The 18,927-nt window shown below is 24.2% G+C and overlaps 1 protein-coding gene and 1 non-coding gene across 2 annotated transcripts in view; both read right to left on the reverse strand.

The window, feature by feature from the left end:
- Positions 1–4,164: 4,164 nt before the first annotated feature.
- LOC123262330 lies at positions 4,165–4,326 on the reverse strand. Its single transcript, XR_006508920.1, has one exon. It is a non-coding gene; the product is annotated as a U1 spliceosomal RNA (small nuclear RNA).
- Positions 4,327–17,101: 12,775 nt separating this feature from the next.
- The window catches only part of LOC123261496 (somatomedin-B and thrombospondin type-1 domain-containing protein-like), a 45,013-nt gene continuing 43,187 nt past the window's right edge, over positions 17,102–18,927 (reverse strand). The window contains exon 5 of the mRNA XM_044723108.1: positions 17,102–17,946. Coding sequence (XP_044579043.1) covers positions 17,735–17,946 — 212 coding nt within the window. The 3' untranslated portion in view covers positions 17,102–17,734. The remainder of the gene's footprint in view (positions 17,947–18,927) is intronic.

Consider the following 18,927-nt stretch of genomic DNA (forward strand, 5'->3'; position numbering starts at 1 on the left):
AAACTCAATTTAATGGAATTTTATTAATTTAAAAGCCAGGGGCGAGAAAACACCCGGAGATAATTAAACGGTTAATGTTAATGAGATTTTGCAATTAATCGGTAATGAAAGTATCGCGAGAATGATAGTGTTGACAGGTGACAGGTGACAATTAATAACTCGGGATTTATTCCGTGTCAGGATAAATGGAACATGGAACTTTCAGCGGGTGACAGGTCATCAAAATTTACTGTGAAAATATTAAATTTTAAAAACATTTTTAAATTCTATTATTGCACGGAAAAAATCAAATTTTGATATTTTTTTTAAATATTATTATTGTTTTTATTTAATAGTCAGAAAATATTACAAAATATCAATATATAGTATATTAATTGAGATAAAAAATCTATTTTGAAAAATGTAGACATTTTTAGGAAAAGAAATTAATTTTTTAGAATTTTTAAATAATTTTATTTCTTAACTTAAAAAATAACAATTTTTTAAAAAAGAAATTAATTTTTTGGAAATTTTAAACAATTTTAATTTTTAACTAAAGAAATAAAAATTTTTTAGAAAAAAAATTAATTTTTTGGAAATTTTAAACAATTTTAATTCTTAACTAAAGAAATAAAAATTTTTTATAAAGGGAATTAATTTTTTGGAAATTTTAAACAATTTTATTTCTTAACTGAAGAAATAAAAAATTTTTAGAAAAGAAATTAATTAATTAATTAATTTTTTGGAAATTTTAAACAATTTTATTTATTAACTAAAGAAAGAAAAATTTTTTAGTAAAGAAATTAATTAATTAATTAATTTTTTGGAAATTTTAAACAATTTTATTTCTTAACTAAAGAATTAAAAATCTTTTAGAAAAGAAATTAATTAATTAATTAATTTTTTGGAAATTTTAAACAATTTTATTTCTTAACTAAAGAATTAAAAATCTTTTAGAAAAATTAATTTTTGGAAATTTTAAACAATTTTATTTATTAACTAAAGAAAGAAAAATTTTTTAGTAAAGAAATTAATTAATTAATTAATTAATTTTTTGGAAATTTTAAACAATTTTATTTCTTGACTAAAGAATTAAAAATCTTTTAGAAAAGAAATTAATTAATTAATTAATTTTTTGGAAATTTTAAACAATTTTATTTCTTAACTAAAGAAATACAAATTTTTTAGTAAAGAAATTAATTAATTAATTAATTAATTTTTGGAAATTTTAAACAATTTTAATTTTTAACTAAAGAAATAAAAATTTTTAGAAAAAAAAATTAATTTTTGGAAATTTTAAACAATTTTAATTCTGAACTAAAGAAATAAAAATTTTTATAAAGGGAATTAATTTTTTGGAAATTTTAAACAATTTTATTTCTTGACTAAAGAATTAAAAATCTTTTAGAAAAGAAATTAATTAATTAATTAATTTTTTGGAAATTTTAAACAATTTTATTTCTTAACTAAAGAATTAAAAATCTTTTAGAAAAGAAATTAATTAATTAATTAATTTTTTGGAAATTTTAAACAATTTTATTTATTAACTGAATGAATGACAAATAAATATATAAATAAATATAAACTTAATAAACCCTAGCAGTCTAGCTGATAATACTACATACTTTATCTGGCATACTAACGACCAAGAATTCAACATTGTAAGCCTTATCATAATCATCTCTAAGAATGTGTAACTTTCTTTTGTTTCTATTTTTTCCTTTCCTTTAGCTTTTGGTCAAAACATTAAAAACATTGGTTAATTAATTAATTTAAGGGAATAATTATCATTTAAGAATTAAAATTTTGATTTATATATAGTCATTATATATTATATAATATTGTTTATACTCTGTTACTATCTTCAACTTTGTATCTATTGAGTAACCCTGTTATTGGCCCTCTGGGCGGTTGGGTTTTAATAAAAGAAATAAATAAATAAAATGAAGAAATAAAAATTTTTTAGAAAAGAAATTAATTTTTTGAAAATTTTAAACAATTTTATTTCTTAACTAAAGAAATAAAAATTTTTCTTACACTAATTTTTCCTGGAAAAAAAAATAATTTCAAACAATTTAAAAATTTTCATAAAAAATTATTTTTTTCTAAATTTTTTTTCAACAAAAAAATAACTGAAAAAAATTTATATTTCTTCAGCTAAGAAATAAAATTGTTAAAAATTTTCAAAAAATTTAATTTCTCTTTTTTATTCACAAAAAAATTACGCAATTAGTAAATTATTATCTATTTAAATAAATTTTAAATTGATGATCGATTAAAAAATAGACAAATAAAGGCTGAGTAGATTAAACATACATTGATGTTTGTAATTAAAATTATCAAGTATTACGAAATCATCAAACGCATTAATTATCGCAACTGATGTTAATCAAAGTTTATTATAATTAATAAATGAAACAGATTTGCTTTCAACAATCTATAAACTTAACCATTCTGTGTGATTTTATGAGCAACTCAATCACTATGACGTGCTCCATTTTCGGTTGATTACACTCTGGTTGTTTAATTTCATGTAATATTTACAATGGGTTGTATGTAATTATTTAATCGATTGTTCAAACAACCCTTGCTTGTCCAAACTAGTTGATCGAGACTTTGCTAGTGAAACGCGCTTAGAATTGATGAGGAAATTATCGACGTCTACCTTCGAATTTTTCTTTTTAGCTTCAAGCAATTCAACTTTTTTATAACGATTTTATAATGACTGGCGGACAATACATTTTTTATTAACAATTTATTAGAAAATTTGAGATTATTAAAATTGTATTTATGTTATACAATTATAAATTAATAGTTAATTGTTATGGAAATTCTATTAGAGCACAATAATACCCTGATAGCCTTATTAGCGCATCACAATCTGGGACAATCGATTAATTTATTTGATATTAAGTGATATTATAATCAAAGTCAAACTATTTGTTTTAGTTCTGCATAATTGTATGTGATTATTGATTTGATTATGTTTGGAATTACTATTAAAATTATTAATTAATTGATTAGTCATCAAAATAGAGTTGCAAATAATTAATTTAAATTTCATTAATAATTATTAAAAAATTTTTATTCTTCATTTAAAATAACAATTAATTCAAATTTATTAATTTATCTATTTTTTTAAATTAATAGTTTAATTTTTTAAAAGTTTTAGTGATTAATTATGTTGAAAATTAACAACTTAAAAAATTAAATTAAAATATTTTTTTTGAAATTTTTAATTTCAATATATTTTAATGAAAAATAAAATATTAAACAAAATATTTTTTTACTAATTTAAATTATTCTTAATTTATTTTTTTTTTAATTTTGGTTATTAATTATTTTGAAAATTCGCAATATAAAAAATTAAATTAAAATATTTTTTTTTGAAATTTTTAATTTCAATAAATTTTAAAATAAATTAATAATTTAATGAAAAATATAATTTTAAACAAAATATTTTCTTATTAATTTATTTTATTCTTAATTCAATTTTTTTTTAATTTTCAACATTAATTATTTTGAAAATTCGTAACATGAAAAATTAAATCAAAATATTTTTTTTTAAATTATAAATTTCAATAAATTTTAAAATAAATTAATAATTTAATGAAAAATAAAATTTTAAACAAAATATTTTCTTATTAATTTAAATTATTCTTAATTTAATTTTTTTTTAATTTTAGTGATTAATTATTTTGAAAATTTACAACATAAAAAATTAAATTAAAATATTTTTTTTGAAATTTTTAATTTCAATAAATTGAAAATAATAATTTATGAAAATAAAAATATTAAACAAAATATTTTTTTTCTAATTTAAATTATTTTTTTCAAATTTAAGTCATTAATTATTTGAAAATTCGCAACATAAAAAATTAATTAAAATATTTCTTTGAAAATTGCAAATGTCTAAATAAATTTTCTTTTAAAATAATTTAATAAAAAATAAAATTTTAAACAATATATTTTCTCATTAGTTTAAATTATCTTTAATTTAATTTTTTTTCGGCAAAAATTTACTAGAAAAATAATTCTTTTCCAACAAAAATTTAACTATGAAATATTTTCCTGTCATTTGGCGACAAAATTTTTTTTCTTGTGAAAAATTTTATTTTCACTTTAAATCCTTTACAAATAATTATTTTGCTGAAGGGAAGAAAAATTAAGTTTGAAACATTTTATCCGGGATAGCGCGAACGCAGTCCCGACTAACAAAAATTATACGCCCGAGATATCCACATTAGGGATATTCGCAAGGGTCAGCTCGACCGTAGTGCAATGGAAGAGCCTCGCCCTGGGGGAACCGCCTTCATGATCACGGTAACCCCTGCGCCAGGTAAGTATGCTTAAACGCTCCCAGAAATGGCTTATAATACTTCTCAATTCCGCCACAAGTGGGGACAATTTTCACTACCGTGCGTAGCCTCACGTCAGTTTCTTGAACTACGCTTATCCCCGTCCTCCCTTCCGCCTTTCCTACAAGCTACAATCGGCGACTAACTCGAGTACTCTGTACGCAGTAAGTATACACTTATACTTATAGATTACTCGACTCATATTTAATCAGCAATCAAACGAAATATAAAATTTCTCTGATCGTTCCTACAAAGTCCTCGTCTAAAACTATTGATCTTTAAAATCAACAAAAATTTATAATGGAATTGTAAATAGGTAAAAAGCAATCTTGTCTGTCCATCAAATCACTTGACCCAAATGCAGATTTATTGACCCATAAACAAACACTCTATTCTTTATACTTTACTTTCGACTTTACTCCATCTAATTTTTGTGGCCAGTTTTATTTAATAAAAGTTTCAATTTGTTATTTTAACCATTACACTGAAAAAAAAAATTTATTTTTAAAAATATCGACATTTTTTTTAGAAAAAATTAATTTTTTTGAAATTTTAAACAATTTTATTTCTTAGCTGCACTGATAGAAAGATTTGTTTATATTCAATAAGCTTTATTAATTTTTAATAAATTAATTTTTAACTATTAATAAATGTACTTTTCTCCCAAATAAATATTTATTGAATGTTAAAAAATATTTATTAAAATTTAATAAATTAAATAATTGTCTTCAAATAAATTAAATTATTAATAGTTAATAAATCCTTCTATCAGTGTGAAGAAATAAAAGTTTTTCTAATTTTTTTAATGGAAAAAAATTTTTTAGATTTAGAAAAAAACAATTTTTAAATTGTCTTTTTAAATTTCTTTTTTTTTTCAAACCTAAAAATTTTTTTTTTACAAAGAAATTTTGATTTTTTTAGTTGAAAAATAAAATTATTAAAAATTTCCAACAAATTAATTTTTTGTCATAAAAATATTAATTTTTTTAAAAGAAATTTTTTCTTAGTATATTTTAAATAGGACTATTTTATTATAGAAATTATTTAAATTTTTATTGTTAACTTCGTCCATCAGATAATGAAAATTAAGACAGACGAAATCTAAAAATTTATAGATATTCTTTTATTAAAAAAATTCATTATTAAAAAACTTGAAAAACTATAAGTGCAATTTTTAAAAAATATTTTTTAGTTGCAATTTTAAAATGAAATATTTAAAAAAATTCATTATTTAAAAATGAAACGTTTTTTTATCAGTTAAATTTTAATTGGATTTTTCCAAAAAAAAACGGAACTTGTGAGTATATTTTCAAAACAAAAACAAAAAATTTACACATTGAAAATAATGATAATAATAATAAATAAAATATTTAAAAAATAGCTAAAGGGTAAAGCGGAAGTACTCGTCGGTTCGGTCTTTAAACATGTGTTTTTACACTTAACTTTGTCGGCGTAGCGACGAAACAAATAATTCAGACGCTCGGAGGCGTTTCTCAGACGAACGTTTTACCAGACAAGATTAATGGCGCTTGCTCAACGGAAAATAGCACGTCACGAGTCTACGACGGTGAGATACCGAGGATTGCTTTTGTTAACCAAAAAACGGATAAATAAAAATACCTATAAAAAGAAAATCTGATAACAAGTGTAACTTGTTATTTGAATTCGAGGCTGCTAACAATTTGTTGAATCTCGCCGTATTAATTTAATTATAATTTCAAATTATGTCTCAATTTATTAGGAATAAAAAATTATAAATGCTCTAAAAAATTACAAATGCAATTTTTTAAAAATAATTTTCTAGGTCTAATTTATTTTTTTAATTAATTTAATTATAATTTCAAATTATATTGACTCAATTTATTAAGAATAAAAAATTATTTAATTTTGAACTAATAAATTATGAAAAAAAAAATTTATTTAAAAAAATTTTAATTTTAGAAGCTCTAAAAAATTACAAATGCAATTTTTTAAAAATAATTTTCTAGGTCTAATTTATTTTTTTAATTAATTTAATTATAATTTCAAATTATACTGTCTCAATTTATTAAGAATAAAAGATTATTTAATTATAGAAAAATAAATTATAAAAAGAAAAATTCATTTTAAAAAATTCCAATTTTAGAAACTCTAAAAAATTACAAATGCAATTTTTTAAAAATAATTTTCTAGGTCTTATTTATTTTTTTAATTAATTTAATTATAATTTCAAATTATACTGTCTCAATTTATTAAGAATAAAAGATTATTTAATTTTGAACTAATAAATTATGAAAAAAAAATTTATTTAAAAATTCGAATTTTAGAAGCTCTAAAAAATTACAAATGCAATTTTTTAAAAATAATTTTCTAGGTCTAATTTATTTTTTTAATTAATTTAATTATAATTTCAAATTATACTGTCTCAATTTATTAAGAATAAAAAATTATTTAACTTTGAACTAATAAATTATGAAAAAAAAAATTTATTTAAAAAAATTTTAATTTTAGAAGCTCTAAAAAATTACAAATGCAATTTTTTAAAAATAATTTTCTAGGTCTAATTTATTTTTTTAATTAATTTAATTATAATTTCAAATTATACTGTCTCAATTTATTAAGAATAAAAGATTATTTAATTATAGAAAAATAAATTATAAAAAGAAAAATTCATTTTAAAAAATTCCAATTTTAGAAACTCTAAAAAATTACAAATGCAATTTTTTAAAAATAATTTTCTAGGTCTTATTTATTTTTAATTAATGTAATTATAATTTCAAATTATATTGACTCAATTTATTAAGAATAAAAATTATTTAATTTCGAACTAATAAATTATGAAAAAATTTATTTAAAAATTCCAATTTTAGAAACTCTAAAAATTACAAATGCAATTTTTAAAAATAATTTTCTAGGTCTAATTTATTTTTTTAATTAATTTAATTATAATTTCAAATTATACTGTCTCAATTTATTAAGAATAAAAGATTATTTAATTATAGAAAAATAAATTATAAAAAGAAAAATTCATTTTAAAAAATTCCAATTTTAGAAACTCTAAAAAATTACAAATGCAATTTTTTAAAAATAATTTTCTAGGTCTTATTTATTTTTTTTAATTAATTTAATTATAATTTCAAATTATACTGTCTCAATTTATTAAGAATAAAAGATTATTTAATTATAGAAAAATAAATTATGAAAAAAAAATTTATTTTAAAAAATTCCAATTTTAGAAACTCTAAAAAATTACAAATGCAATTTTTTAAAAATAATTTTCTAGGTCTTATTTATTTTTTTAATTAATGTAATTATAATTTCAAATTATATTGACTCAATTTATTAAGAATAAAAAATTATTTAATTTCGAACTAATAAATTATGAAAAAAAATTTATTTAAAAATTCTAATTTTAGAAGCTCTAAAAATTACAAATGCAATTTTTTAAAAATAATTTTCTAGGTCTTATTTATTTTTTTAATTAATGTAATTATAATTTCAAATTATACTGTCTCAATTTATTAAGAATAAAAAATTATTTAACTTTAAACTAATAAATTAAAAAGAAAAATTAACTTTAAAAAATTCCAATTTTAGAAGCTCTAAAAAATTACAAATGCAATTTTTTAAAAATAATTTTCTAGATCTAATTTATTTTTTAACTTAATTTTATTTTCAATAAATTTATTGCGACAATTGACTATTTTAAGACGAATTAAAATTAGTGGTAATGCATATAATATATATTTAAAGTATATACATATAAGCGAATAGAGTATCTAAATTAGAGAAAGGTTTAAATAAAGTTTAAGCTATCTGCCAGTTACAGCAATTAAAAGGTTTAATTAAGTCATTAATTAACGAAAGTAGAGTTTTGATTTCCGGGAATTGTTATCTCTGAAGAGTGAAACGAGAAACGAATTCAAGTTCGAGCAATATCATCGGATGGTGATCAGCATACGAATACCCTAAAAATGGAGCAAAAAAAACTATAGTAGAATTGAAGAAGAATTCTGGTGCCGATGCTGGGAATAGATGATGAATAATGCATCCTGAGTTTCGTATAATCATTTTACGAGTGAATTTTTTAACTTTGAATTTATTTTGAACTTTCAGTTGACACTGCTCTTTGGTTTTGCGTGAATATGCATAAATTAATTTACTTTTTCCTGTTTAATAGCGGATCTTACGATCCAGAAAAATAGAACTTGATATAACTAGCGTGATAGAAACTTCAAAGACCGTTTTTGATATTAACTTCGCTGAATTCAAACGCCGGTTTCTGCTCGCTCGAGTGATTGATAATAATCTACAAGTTTCATGTTTGATATTATGAATTCAATTATTTGCGAAGATAATTAATTTGGAGGAAAATATAGTCTTTCAAAAATAAAATATTTTATGTCTTTTGATAAATACGCTGAAAGAGAAAATTAAAAAAAAAAATGAACTTTATTGTAACAAGAAATTAATTTGTTGGAAATTTTTAACCAGCAAATTTTTTTGGAAAGAATTTTTATAAATTTGGAAATAAAATAATTTCAAACAACTAGAGAATTTTAATCCAAAATTGTTTTTCCCAAATTAAGAAAACTATTTCAATAAAAAAGTTACTTTCAAAAATTTTTATTTTTTAAGCTAAGAAATGAAATTGTTTAAAACTAGCAACCTTGCAGTCACTATGTGTGAACTATAAAATGAACTATAAATAAATAAAATTTTGTTTTATTAAATAATGACTTTTGTTAAATTGCACTGTACTTTCTTAAGTATTGACATTTTTAAAAAGATAAGTTCATCTCGATGTTACACTCATCAAGAGCTTTCATTTGAGTACCCACATGCATTTTTATATATTTTTCATATATACATATATATAATATATATAAAATATATGAAAAATTGATGTGGGTACTCAAATGAGAGGTCTCGATGAGTGTAATGTCGGAGTGACCTTATATCTTTAAAAATGTCAATATTTCACAAAATATTTGTTAAATTGCACTGTACTTTCTTAACTATTGACGTTTTTAAAGATATAAGCTCATCCCGATGTTACACTCATCAAGAGCTTTCATTTAAGTACCCACATGCATTTTCATATATTTTTCATATATACATATATATAATATATATAAAATATATGAAAAATTGATGTGGGTACTCAAATGAAAGGTCTTGATGAGTGTAACATCGGGATGAGCTTATATCTTTAAAAATGTCAATATTTCACAAAATATTTGTTAAATTGCACTGTACTTTCTTAACTATTGACGTTTTTAAAGATATAAGCTCATTCCGATGTTACACTCATCAAGAGCTTTCATTTAAGTACCCACATGCATTTTCATATATTTTTCATATATACATATATATAATATATATAAAATATATGAAAAATTGATGTGGGTACTCAAATGAAAGGTCTCGATGAGTGTAACATCGGGATAAGCTTATATCTTTAAAAATGTCAATAGTTCACAAGACACAAGGTCATTTCTTAATTATGTATCTAGAAATAGAACATTTTCGAATGCAGCCTAAATTACTTATCATCATAAATTGACTTTTGGTGAGAATGAAACATTGAAAAGGCACAACTCCAGGTCAAGACTTTTTCAAATTCCCTCGACAAAATATTTATTAACTGTTAATAAATATTTATTAAATATTAATAAATGTACTTTTCTCCCAAATAAATATTTATTAAATGTTAAAAAATATTTATTAAATTAAATAATTGTCTTCAAATAAATTAAATTTTTAATAGTTAATAAATCCTTCTATCAGTGTACAAAAAATCCGAGAATTTTTTTACTTACAGAATTTTTAACAATTTAGATATTAGTTTCCGTTCGATGAACGATCGCCTAATCCCTGTTTTATGAGTTTGATATTTTCGATGTATATATAAAAGTACTTAAATGCGGGGGTGGTTTGATAGTAAGCGAGCTCGTGTTAATGCTGCATAACGTCATATCACACCACATATATGTTACTATAGGTTACTATATATATGTACACATATATGAGTGGTAAAAAATCCCTTGCGCAAACAATTTATACTCTAGCCAGTTTTCTATTCGCGGCTTCGGCTCTGTCTGACCCTATCCTCTTTCCCAATGGCGTCAGATATAGATTACTGAATATAATACGTAAAAAAAAGTTATAAAATTCATAATTCCAAACTATTGCCCAATGACCCTCGAAACTTTTATTTTTTACGACCCAACTTTTATAAAAAAAATATTCCGAGGTTTATGGTGACAAATAGTTTGGATAAAAATAATTTTTTTATTTTTTTTCAGGCTTTTTAATTAATTTTTTAATTAATATTTTTATTGAGAGACCTCCAAAAAAGTTTATGATAATGAAATGGGTACGATTGAATTTACATTATAAAGAGGATAAATTCACGATTTAGATGCAATGACTTAGTGAATCCTGGCGTCGCTTCTCAAGGATCTGGCAACCAAAGAAAGCTTGAGTAACTTGGTGTACAGCACGACTGTACTGAGAAGTTGAGTAATATCAAAGTTCGAGCTTAGTTTCTCATCGCTCGTAGTACTTCCACAAGTATTGGTGCAGAGTGTAAGTAAACGAACACCGAGTGAGTAAGAGAGCCTACTATACTGCGATGCCATCACACCCTTTGACAACTCTCCGCCAGACGAAAAGCTAACTTTTTAACTTGGGCCATACTGTATTCATGAGCACTTGCTGTACCTGCAGACTATCCTTAAAATCTTTACTTAGATATTTTGTACTATGTACAAACATATATACAAGAATGTGTATAGGACACACTACACTTACTGCAACCAGGAACAACTTCACGGCCGCTTTTATCGCATTTAGCATAATTTTATGTACATGTAATTTTATCTATATGTAGTTAGAATAGTTTAAGTACTACAGTTTATACTTGCTGGTTTATGACGACAAATTAGGGCTTTTATGTATAATTATATATGAAATGAGGCAACTCGGAATTTTATAAGACAATAATTAAATTATTGTTGTGGAATTTTTTTTTTGTTTGAAGTTTATGTTTTATAATTTAAAAAAAAATGAACTTTTTTGTGACAAGAAATTAATTTGTTGGTTATATTGTTAAAAGAATAAAAAAAATTTTGTGTCCAGGATAGTCATATGATAAAATCGGTTTTATACATAATTGTATAAGATACAATCGGCAAAGATACATAATTAAGAAATTATCTTTTATCTTGTGAAATATTGACTTTTTTAAAGATATAAGCTCATCTCGACATTACACTCATCGAGACCTTTCATTTGAGTACCCACATCAATTTTTCATATATTTATATATATTATATATATGTATATATGAAAAATATATCAAAATGCTTGTGGGTACTCAAATGAAAGCTCTTGATGAGTGTAACATCGGGATGAGTTTATATCTTTAAAAACTTCACTAGCTAAGAAAGTACAGTGCAATTTAACTAAATTAATTATTTTAATAAAGCAAAATTTTATTCATTTATAGATCTCAAGTCACGGCAGTCACATAGTGACTACAAGGTTGCTACTAAATATTTATTAACAGTTGATAAATTGTACTTAATAAACTACTTATTCACTGTTAATAAATATTTATTAAATTCTATGATGTTAAAAAATCACTTTTAACAGTTAATTTATTAAAGCTTATTAAATATAAAAAAATCCTTCTATCAGTATACAATAAAATATTTTTCGTTATTGAATTTTATAAATTAAAAAGAACGAATTTAAGTAGTAATTAAAAAATATGTACTGCAATTGATTATTTAAAAGGTGAGGAAAAAATAAATGAAATCGGAGAATTATTAATCCAACCCTCAGCCGGGTATCGACAGACTCAAGTGATTTATGAGAGTTTTTCTTTATTAAAACCTAACAATACAATTCACCGATATATATATATACGGTGTAATATAGTATGGAATTATTTTCGTGAGTAGTATTGGGCGGATGAAAGTGTTGGGTGAAAAAGTTTTTATTTATAGAGCTTTTGTAATTCGTAATGCCGAAGCGAGTGTAAGCTAATTAATTAATCGGTAAAAGACACTTGCGGTTAATTTTGTAGATAGCAGACTACTACTCTATACAATGTATAAATACAAAGCTGGCAGGAATAATTAGCGGGGAAATAAATGGGATGACATCTTGCCGGAGACAATGAGCAGAGTATTATTCTGACAAGATGGAATTAATTTCTCAGAGCGGTCCGACTAATTCGGAGGAAAGGGTTATGTTTAACGTCTAGTTGCTTACGCTTCTGAGTGGAGGCTTCTGAGACAAAGTGAGCACTGTTATGTATAGTACAGCAGTAGGTCTTGCTTTGTATTTGGTATTTAACGAGACTACTGACTGCTGTTCACTTACACAGCCATATTAATGAAACTACTTGTCACGATAATACTGACATACTTCACTTTATAAATGGCCCTCTTGGGTTAAGATTACATCTGCTCTTTTTCCATCCGCTCTCGTTAATTCTTCTTTAGTTTAATTTGTTTGATTTTAATTTATCTGACAGCTGAGGTAATGATGGAACTTTGGGGCTTTGTTGCTTACCCACAAAAAGATTAATTGTACATAATAAATGTTTATAAATCCAAAGGGCGATTTATTTTTTATGCATAGGTGGGATCCATTACCGGGAATCCCGCTAAAATTCTCTGTATACCCGGAAAATTGTAAAGAGTAATCTCTGATAAGTTTTAACTAGATTTGTGTATCGAACCGAATTATTCGGCAGATTAATGCGCTGTACATTAATAATTACATTGAGTAGTGCGGAGAGTCACAGAATAAATTATAAGGCAAAGTTTACATGGAATTTATAATTTTAATCTTCTGATTGGACAGTTATAAATTCTTTTCTGGTAAAGTCCAAAAAAACTTTCACTTAAGAATAGTTCATGCAAACTTTATTTTAAAAATCACTGAATTGCACTAATTATTGAAACAAAAATCTTTATTATTAAAAAGAATAAGCGAAATTTCGTAGCTAGTGTATTTATATGATAAAATGGGTTTTTATGGTTACATTTGGTATCGTTGGAAAAGTCTTGACCTGGAGTTGTGCCTTTTCATGGTTTCATATTATTCTCACCAATAGTCAATTTATGATAATAAGTATTTAGGCTGCATTTGATAATACTTTATCTCTAGATACATAATTAAGAAATGACCTTATATCTCGTGAATTATTGACATTTTTAAAGATATAAGCTCATCCCGATGTTACACTCATCAAGACCTTTCATTTGAGTACCCACATAAATTTTTCATATATTTATATATATTATATATGTATATATGAAAAATATATCAAAATGCATGTGGGTACTCAAATGAAAGCTCTTGATGAGTGTAATATCGGGATGAGCTTATATCTTTAGAAACATCAATAGTTAAGAAAGTACAGTGCAATTTTACATGTTGAAGAAATGACCTCGTATCTCGTGAAATATTGACATTTTTAAAGATATAAGCTCACCCCGACATTATACTCATCGAGACCTTTCATTTGAGTACCCACATCAACTTTTCATATATATTTATATATATTATATATATGTATATATGAAAAATATATCAAAAATACATGTGGGTACTCAAATAAAAGCTTTTGATGAGTGTAACATCGGGATGAGCTTATATCTTTGAAAATATTAATATTTAAGAAAGTACAGTGCAATTTAACAGATATCTTGTGAAATATTAACATTTTTAAAGATATAAGCTCATCCCGACATTACACTCATCGAGACCTTTCATTTAAGTACCCACATCAATTTTTCATATATTTATATATATTATATATATATATATATGTATATATGAAAAATATATTAAAATGCATGTGAGTACTCAAATGGAAGCTTTTGATGAGTGTAACATCGGGATGAGCTTATATCTATAAAAATGTCAATAGTTAAGAAAGCACAGTGCAATTTAACAAATATCTTACGAAATATTGACATTTTTAAAGATATAAGCTCATCCCGACATTACACTCATCGAGACCTTTCATTTGAGTACCCACATCAATTTTTCATATATTTTTATATATATTATATATATGTATATATGAAAAATATATGAAAATGGATGTGGGTACTCAAATGAAAGCTCTTGATAAGTGTAACATCGGAATGAGCTTATATCATTAAAAACGTCAATAGTTAAAAAAGTACAGTGCAATTTCACAAAAATCATTATTTAATTAAGCAAAATTTTATTTATTTATAGTTCACAAGTCACGGTAGTCACATAGTGACTGCAAGGTTGCTAATATATATAAATTCTAATATTAATAAATTGATAAAACTCCAGAAAAATATTTAATGGCAAAACAAAAGATGCAATAAATTTCTGTAACTGCTTTAAAAATCCCATTTTTTTGGAGTTATATATGTATATTCATATATAACTTCAACTTAGTATTATAGCGAGTTTAAAGTATGAAATACATTCATGTGAATTCGTATATTTATATATAAAAGCTGGAGCAAATGGGACTACTAAATAATAATAATAAATCGATAATAGAATTCAACGAGCCCTGAAGAACGAGCAGAGACCATTATCGTAATTCTAGTTTCTCTTGCAGCCGGACAATCCGCGTTTAGTCGCGTCCGCGATCCCCAAAACCCAAAAGGGCGAAAGGATGAAGTAGACAGAGCTCTAAGGGCTATGGGCTAGGGGCGGAGTGCAACTTACAACGACTTACTGGTTCCTTCTTTCCCCTGAGAGTTATAATGCTGCTAACGCAGGTTAGTCCCATTATAGCAGTTCGTCGACTAGACTGGACACCGGCCAACTCGCGCTCGGATCAGCTGGAATAACGAGAACGGAAACGTCCTGAATTCCGTGGAGAAATACACCATAATCTTCGCGTACGTGAAAAATTGCACTAAATAATCGGCCAATTAACTCAGAGTAAATTTTTATTTTATTTTTCGTCTTTTTCTTGGAAGAAAAGTGATGCTTTTTTTTATTATAGTATTTTTATTCATTCGTACATTTAGAAAAAAAATTTATTTTCAAAATTATGGACAAGAAATTAATTTTTTTTGGAAATTTCTTATCGGAAAAAATCAAAATTTTTTGGGTAAATATATTGCAAGTGGGGTCATTTTTTTTAACAAAATTTCTGTTTGATTTTATTGATATATTTTTTTTAAATACATAAAAAAACGAATAATTAAAAAAAAAAAAAGTTTACTATCGCAATTTTAACAAATTTTACAAATTTCCAAAAAAATTTATAAATTTTCTAAAAAATTAGATATTCAATTTTTTATCTTTAATTATTCTTTTTTTAGAGTACTTCTCAAAAAAAAATATCAAAAAAAAGATAAAATAGAAATTTTATTCAAAAACATGAGCCAAAATTTTTTCGAAACTTTTGAAGGCAAAAAAATTTTTATTTTTTTCTTTCACGACATTTTTTATCAGAACCAAAAAAAAATTTTTAAATGTTGTTTTTTCACCCAGTTATGGCCCAAAATGGAGTTGACCCCATTAGTAAATAATTACCATTTTAAGGAGAACTTGATTCCCGGCTTCACTGATGATGATTCAAATCGTTAAAATTTTGAGTGCTTTAAATTTAAATCTAAACCTAGTATGATACCTACTTTAAAAATTTCTTGCCTACGTTTATTTCACCTTATATATTTTTTCTTTTGACTAGAATTTAATTTACGCGCGCAAGCGCGCGCTTCATATTTATTGTCATAATATATTTGTGTGTCGTTTATGTATATTATATTCACTTTCAACCAATCAGAATGAGAATGAATATTTTCAACCAATCACATCACGAATAAATTGGTTTCACATACATTTCATCTCAATTTTATTATGGGACTAGAATTTGAATTTGTGCGCGCAAGCGCGCGCCTGACTGTAGCATTTGCATATATTTTCATGCTTATGATATATTCGACCAATCACGTTACGAATAGTTTGATGCCACATACATTTCATCTCAATTTTATATTAGGACTAGAATTCAAATTTGCGCGCGCAAGCGCGCGCCTCATATTTATGGTCATGATATATTTATGTGTCGTTTATGTATATTATATTCACTTTTAACCAATCAGAATGAGAATCAATATTTTCAACCAATCACATCACGAATAAATTGGTTTCACATATATTTCATCTCAATTTTATTATGGGATTGTAAATAGCTGATGACATTTCTTAAATCTTTTGATTGTTTTCACTATTCTGTTAGGGAAATCTAAATATTGCTATAATATTTATTTAGATATGTTTATACTCTTACATGTACTTTATATTCTTATATTTTTGTATTTTTGCCATTCGGCCATTGCCTTGGCATTCAAATTAAATAAATAAATAAATAAAATAAATTTTTTGTCCCAAAAAAAGTCCTATTTTTCAAAAGCAATTTTTTTTTCAGTATATATATATACTGGACGTAAACTGAATAAAAATGAAAAGCTGGTTGTTATTTTATTGGTCCATACCAAAATACGGTTGTTATAATAAGTATAAACCCTCTGATTGGCTGAAAAATTTTGCCTTGGTTTTAGAGGACGTGAGTGTCGGGTTTATCCAGAGCAAAGAGCCAATAATCCTTTATTGGTAGTTATCTTTCTTCCGTTTCTTCCTTTAGTTTAGCTCGATCTTAATTTTTACGACAATAGTCGGATAAAAGTTTTACCGGAAGTTACTTTGTCCCTCGTTCTTTCCAATGCACACTGTATTTTATCCCCCTCGCCACTCACCACTCTATCATACCTACGGACTTTTTTTTATTTCATTATTATTTTTTTAATAAACTCTTTTATACTCTGCTTCCTCCCCGTCTTTATTTATTAGATATTTCTTCTGCTGTTTACTTTCATTGGTAGCGACTTTAATAAAATTTTTATTATTATTATTATTATTATTACAATATACCAAAAATAAAATCCTTAATTGCATTATTTAAAAGCTCGACATTTGAATAATATTTTTCCTCTGAATTTTGACTATATTAAAATTGAAAATACGAGTATAAATTCAAAAAGCTCGTCGATGTAAAAGCACTGAGAGCAACCGAGAGATGATTGAAGGGGACGTGTCGGAAGAACTTCCGTAGTTGAGAATGTAATTATAAAAACTCGTTACCCATTCTCCGTTCCAGTCTCTAGTCTACAGTTGACAGAGGATTCTAAGAAGAAAAGTGACGAGCCAATACTACATTAATGGAATTAAAAAATTGTTTACAGCCTTGTTTTTATATCTACATCCAATATATCATAATTGTCCTTATTAGTTTAATTCAAATTTACTTAGAAAATTCATTATTTTTATTAATATTTTTAAATCAATAGTATTTAATTAAAATAATAATCCAAGTTTACATAAAATATTATTTAGACAAATATATAATGGGGTTTTGGTTGGCACACAGAAGCATCACACTCAGATCCTGTTTTTACGGTGCGCTGCCATTTTCCGTAACAGTAAGGCTCCGAAAATAAACTCCATCGAGTTATCATTCCCTCAGTACCCCCGTCACCTCGACATCGATAGTCCAATGACGGTATGAATGCTGTCGTTTCACACTTTACGCAAACTGTTGAACCTGAGAGCAAATAAAAATATATTATTGTTTAGGTAAATAGTATTTTTTTTGGCAATATTATTCTTTATTGAAAAAAAAAAAATTCTTTTTAAGTAAATTGACAATTAATTTGTTAAAAATTTTATTTCTTAGCTGAAGAAATAAAAATTTTTCTAAATTTGGAAAAAAATTAATTTTAAACAACTTTCATCCATTCTTTTTTCCGAAAATTTAGAAAATTTTTTTTCAACAAGAAAATTACTGTAAGAACAATTTATATTTCTTTAACTAAGAAATAAAATTAGTTGGAAATTTTCAAAAAATTAGTTTCTTGTTACAAAAATGCTCATATTTTTCAAAACAAATTTTTTCTCTCAAATAATGCTCTATCTCTAGATACATAATTAAGAAATGAACTTGTATCTTGTGAACTATTGACATTTTTGAAGATATAAGCTCATTCCGATGTTACACTCATCAAGACCTTTCATTTGAGTACCCACATCAATTTTTCATAAATTTATATATTTTATATATTTATAAATATGAAAAATATATCAAAATGCATGTGGGTACTCAAATGAAAGCTCTTGATGAGTGTAACATCGAGATGAGCTTATATTTTTAAAAATATCAATAATTAAGAAATGACCTTGTATCTTGTGAACTATTGACATTTTTAAAGATATAAGCTCATCCCAAAGTTACACTCATCGAGACCTTTCATTTGAGTATCCACATCAATTATTCATTTATTTTATATATTTATTTATTTCACAAATACCATGTATATAAAATATATGAAAAATTCCATGTGGGTACTTAAATGAAAGATCTCGATGAATGTAACATCGGGATGAGCTTATATATTTGAAAACGTCAACAGTTAATAAAGTACAGTGCAATTTAAAAAATATCTTGTGAAATATTGACATTTTTAAAAATATAAGCTCATCCCGACATTACACTCATCAAGACCTTTCATTTGAGTACCCACATCAA

This window comes from Cotesia glomerata, linkage group LG3 (genome assembly GCF_020080835.1).
Source record: "Cotesia glomerata isolate CgM1 linkage group LG3, MPM_Cglom_v2.3, whole genome shotgun sequence".
NCBI lineage: Eukaryota > Metazoa > Arthropoda > Insecta > Hymenoptera > Braconidae > Cotesia > Cotesia glomerata.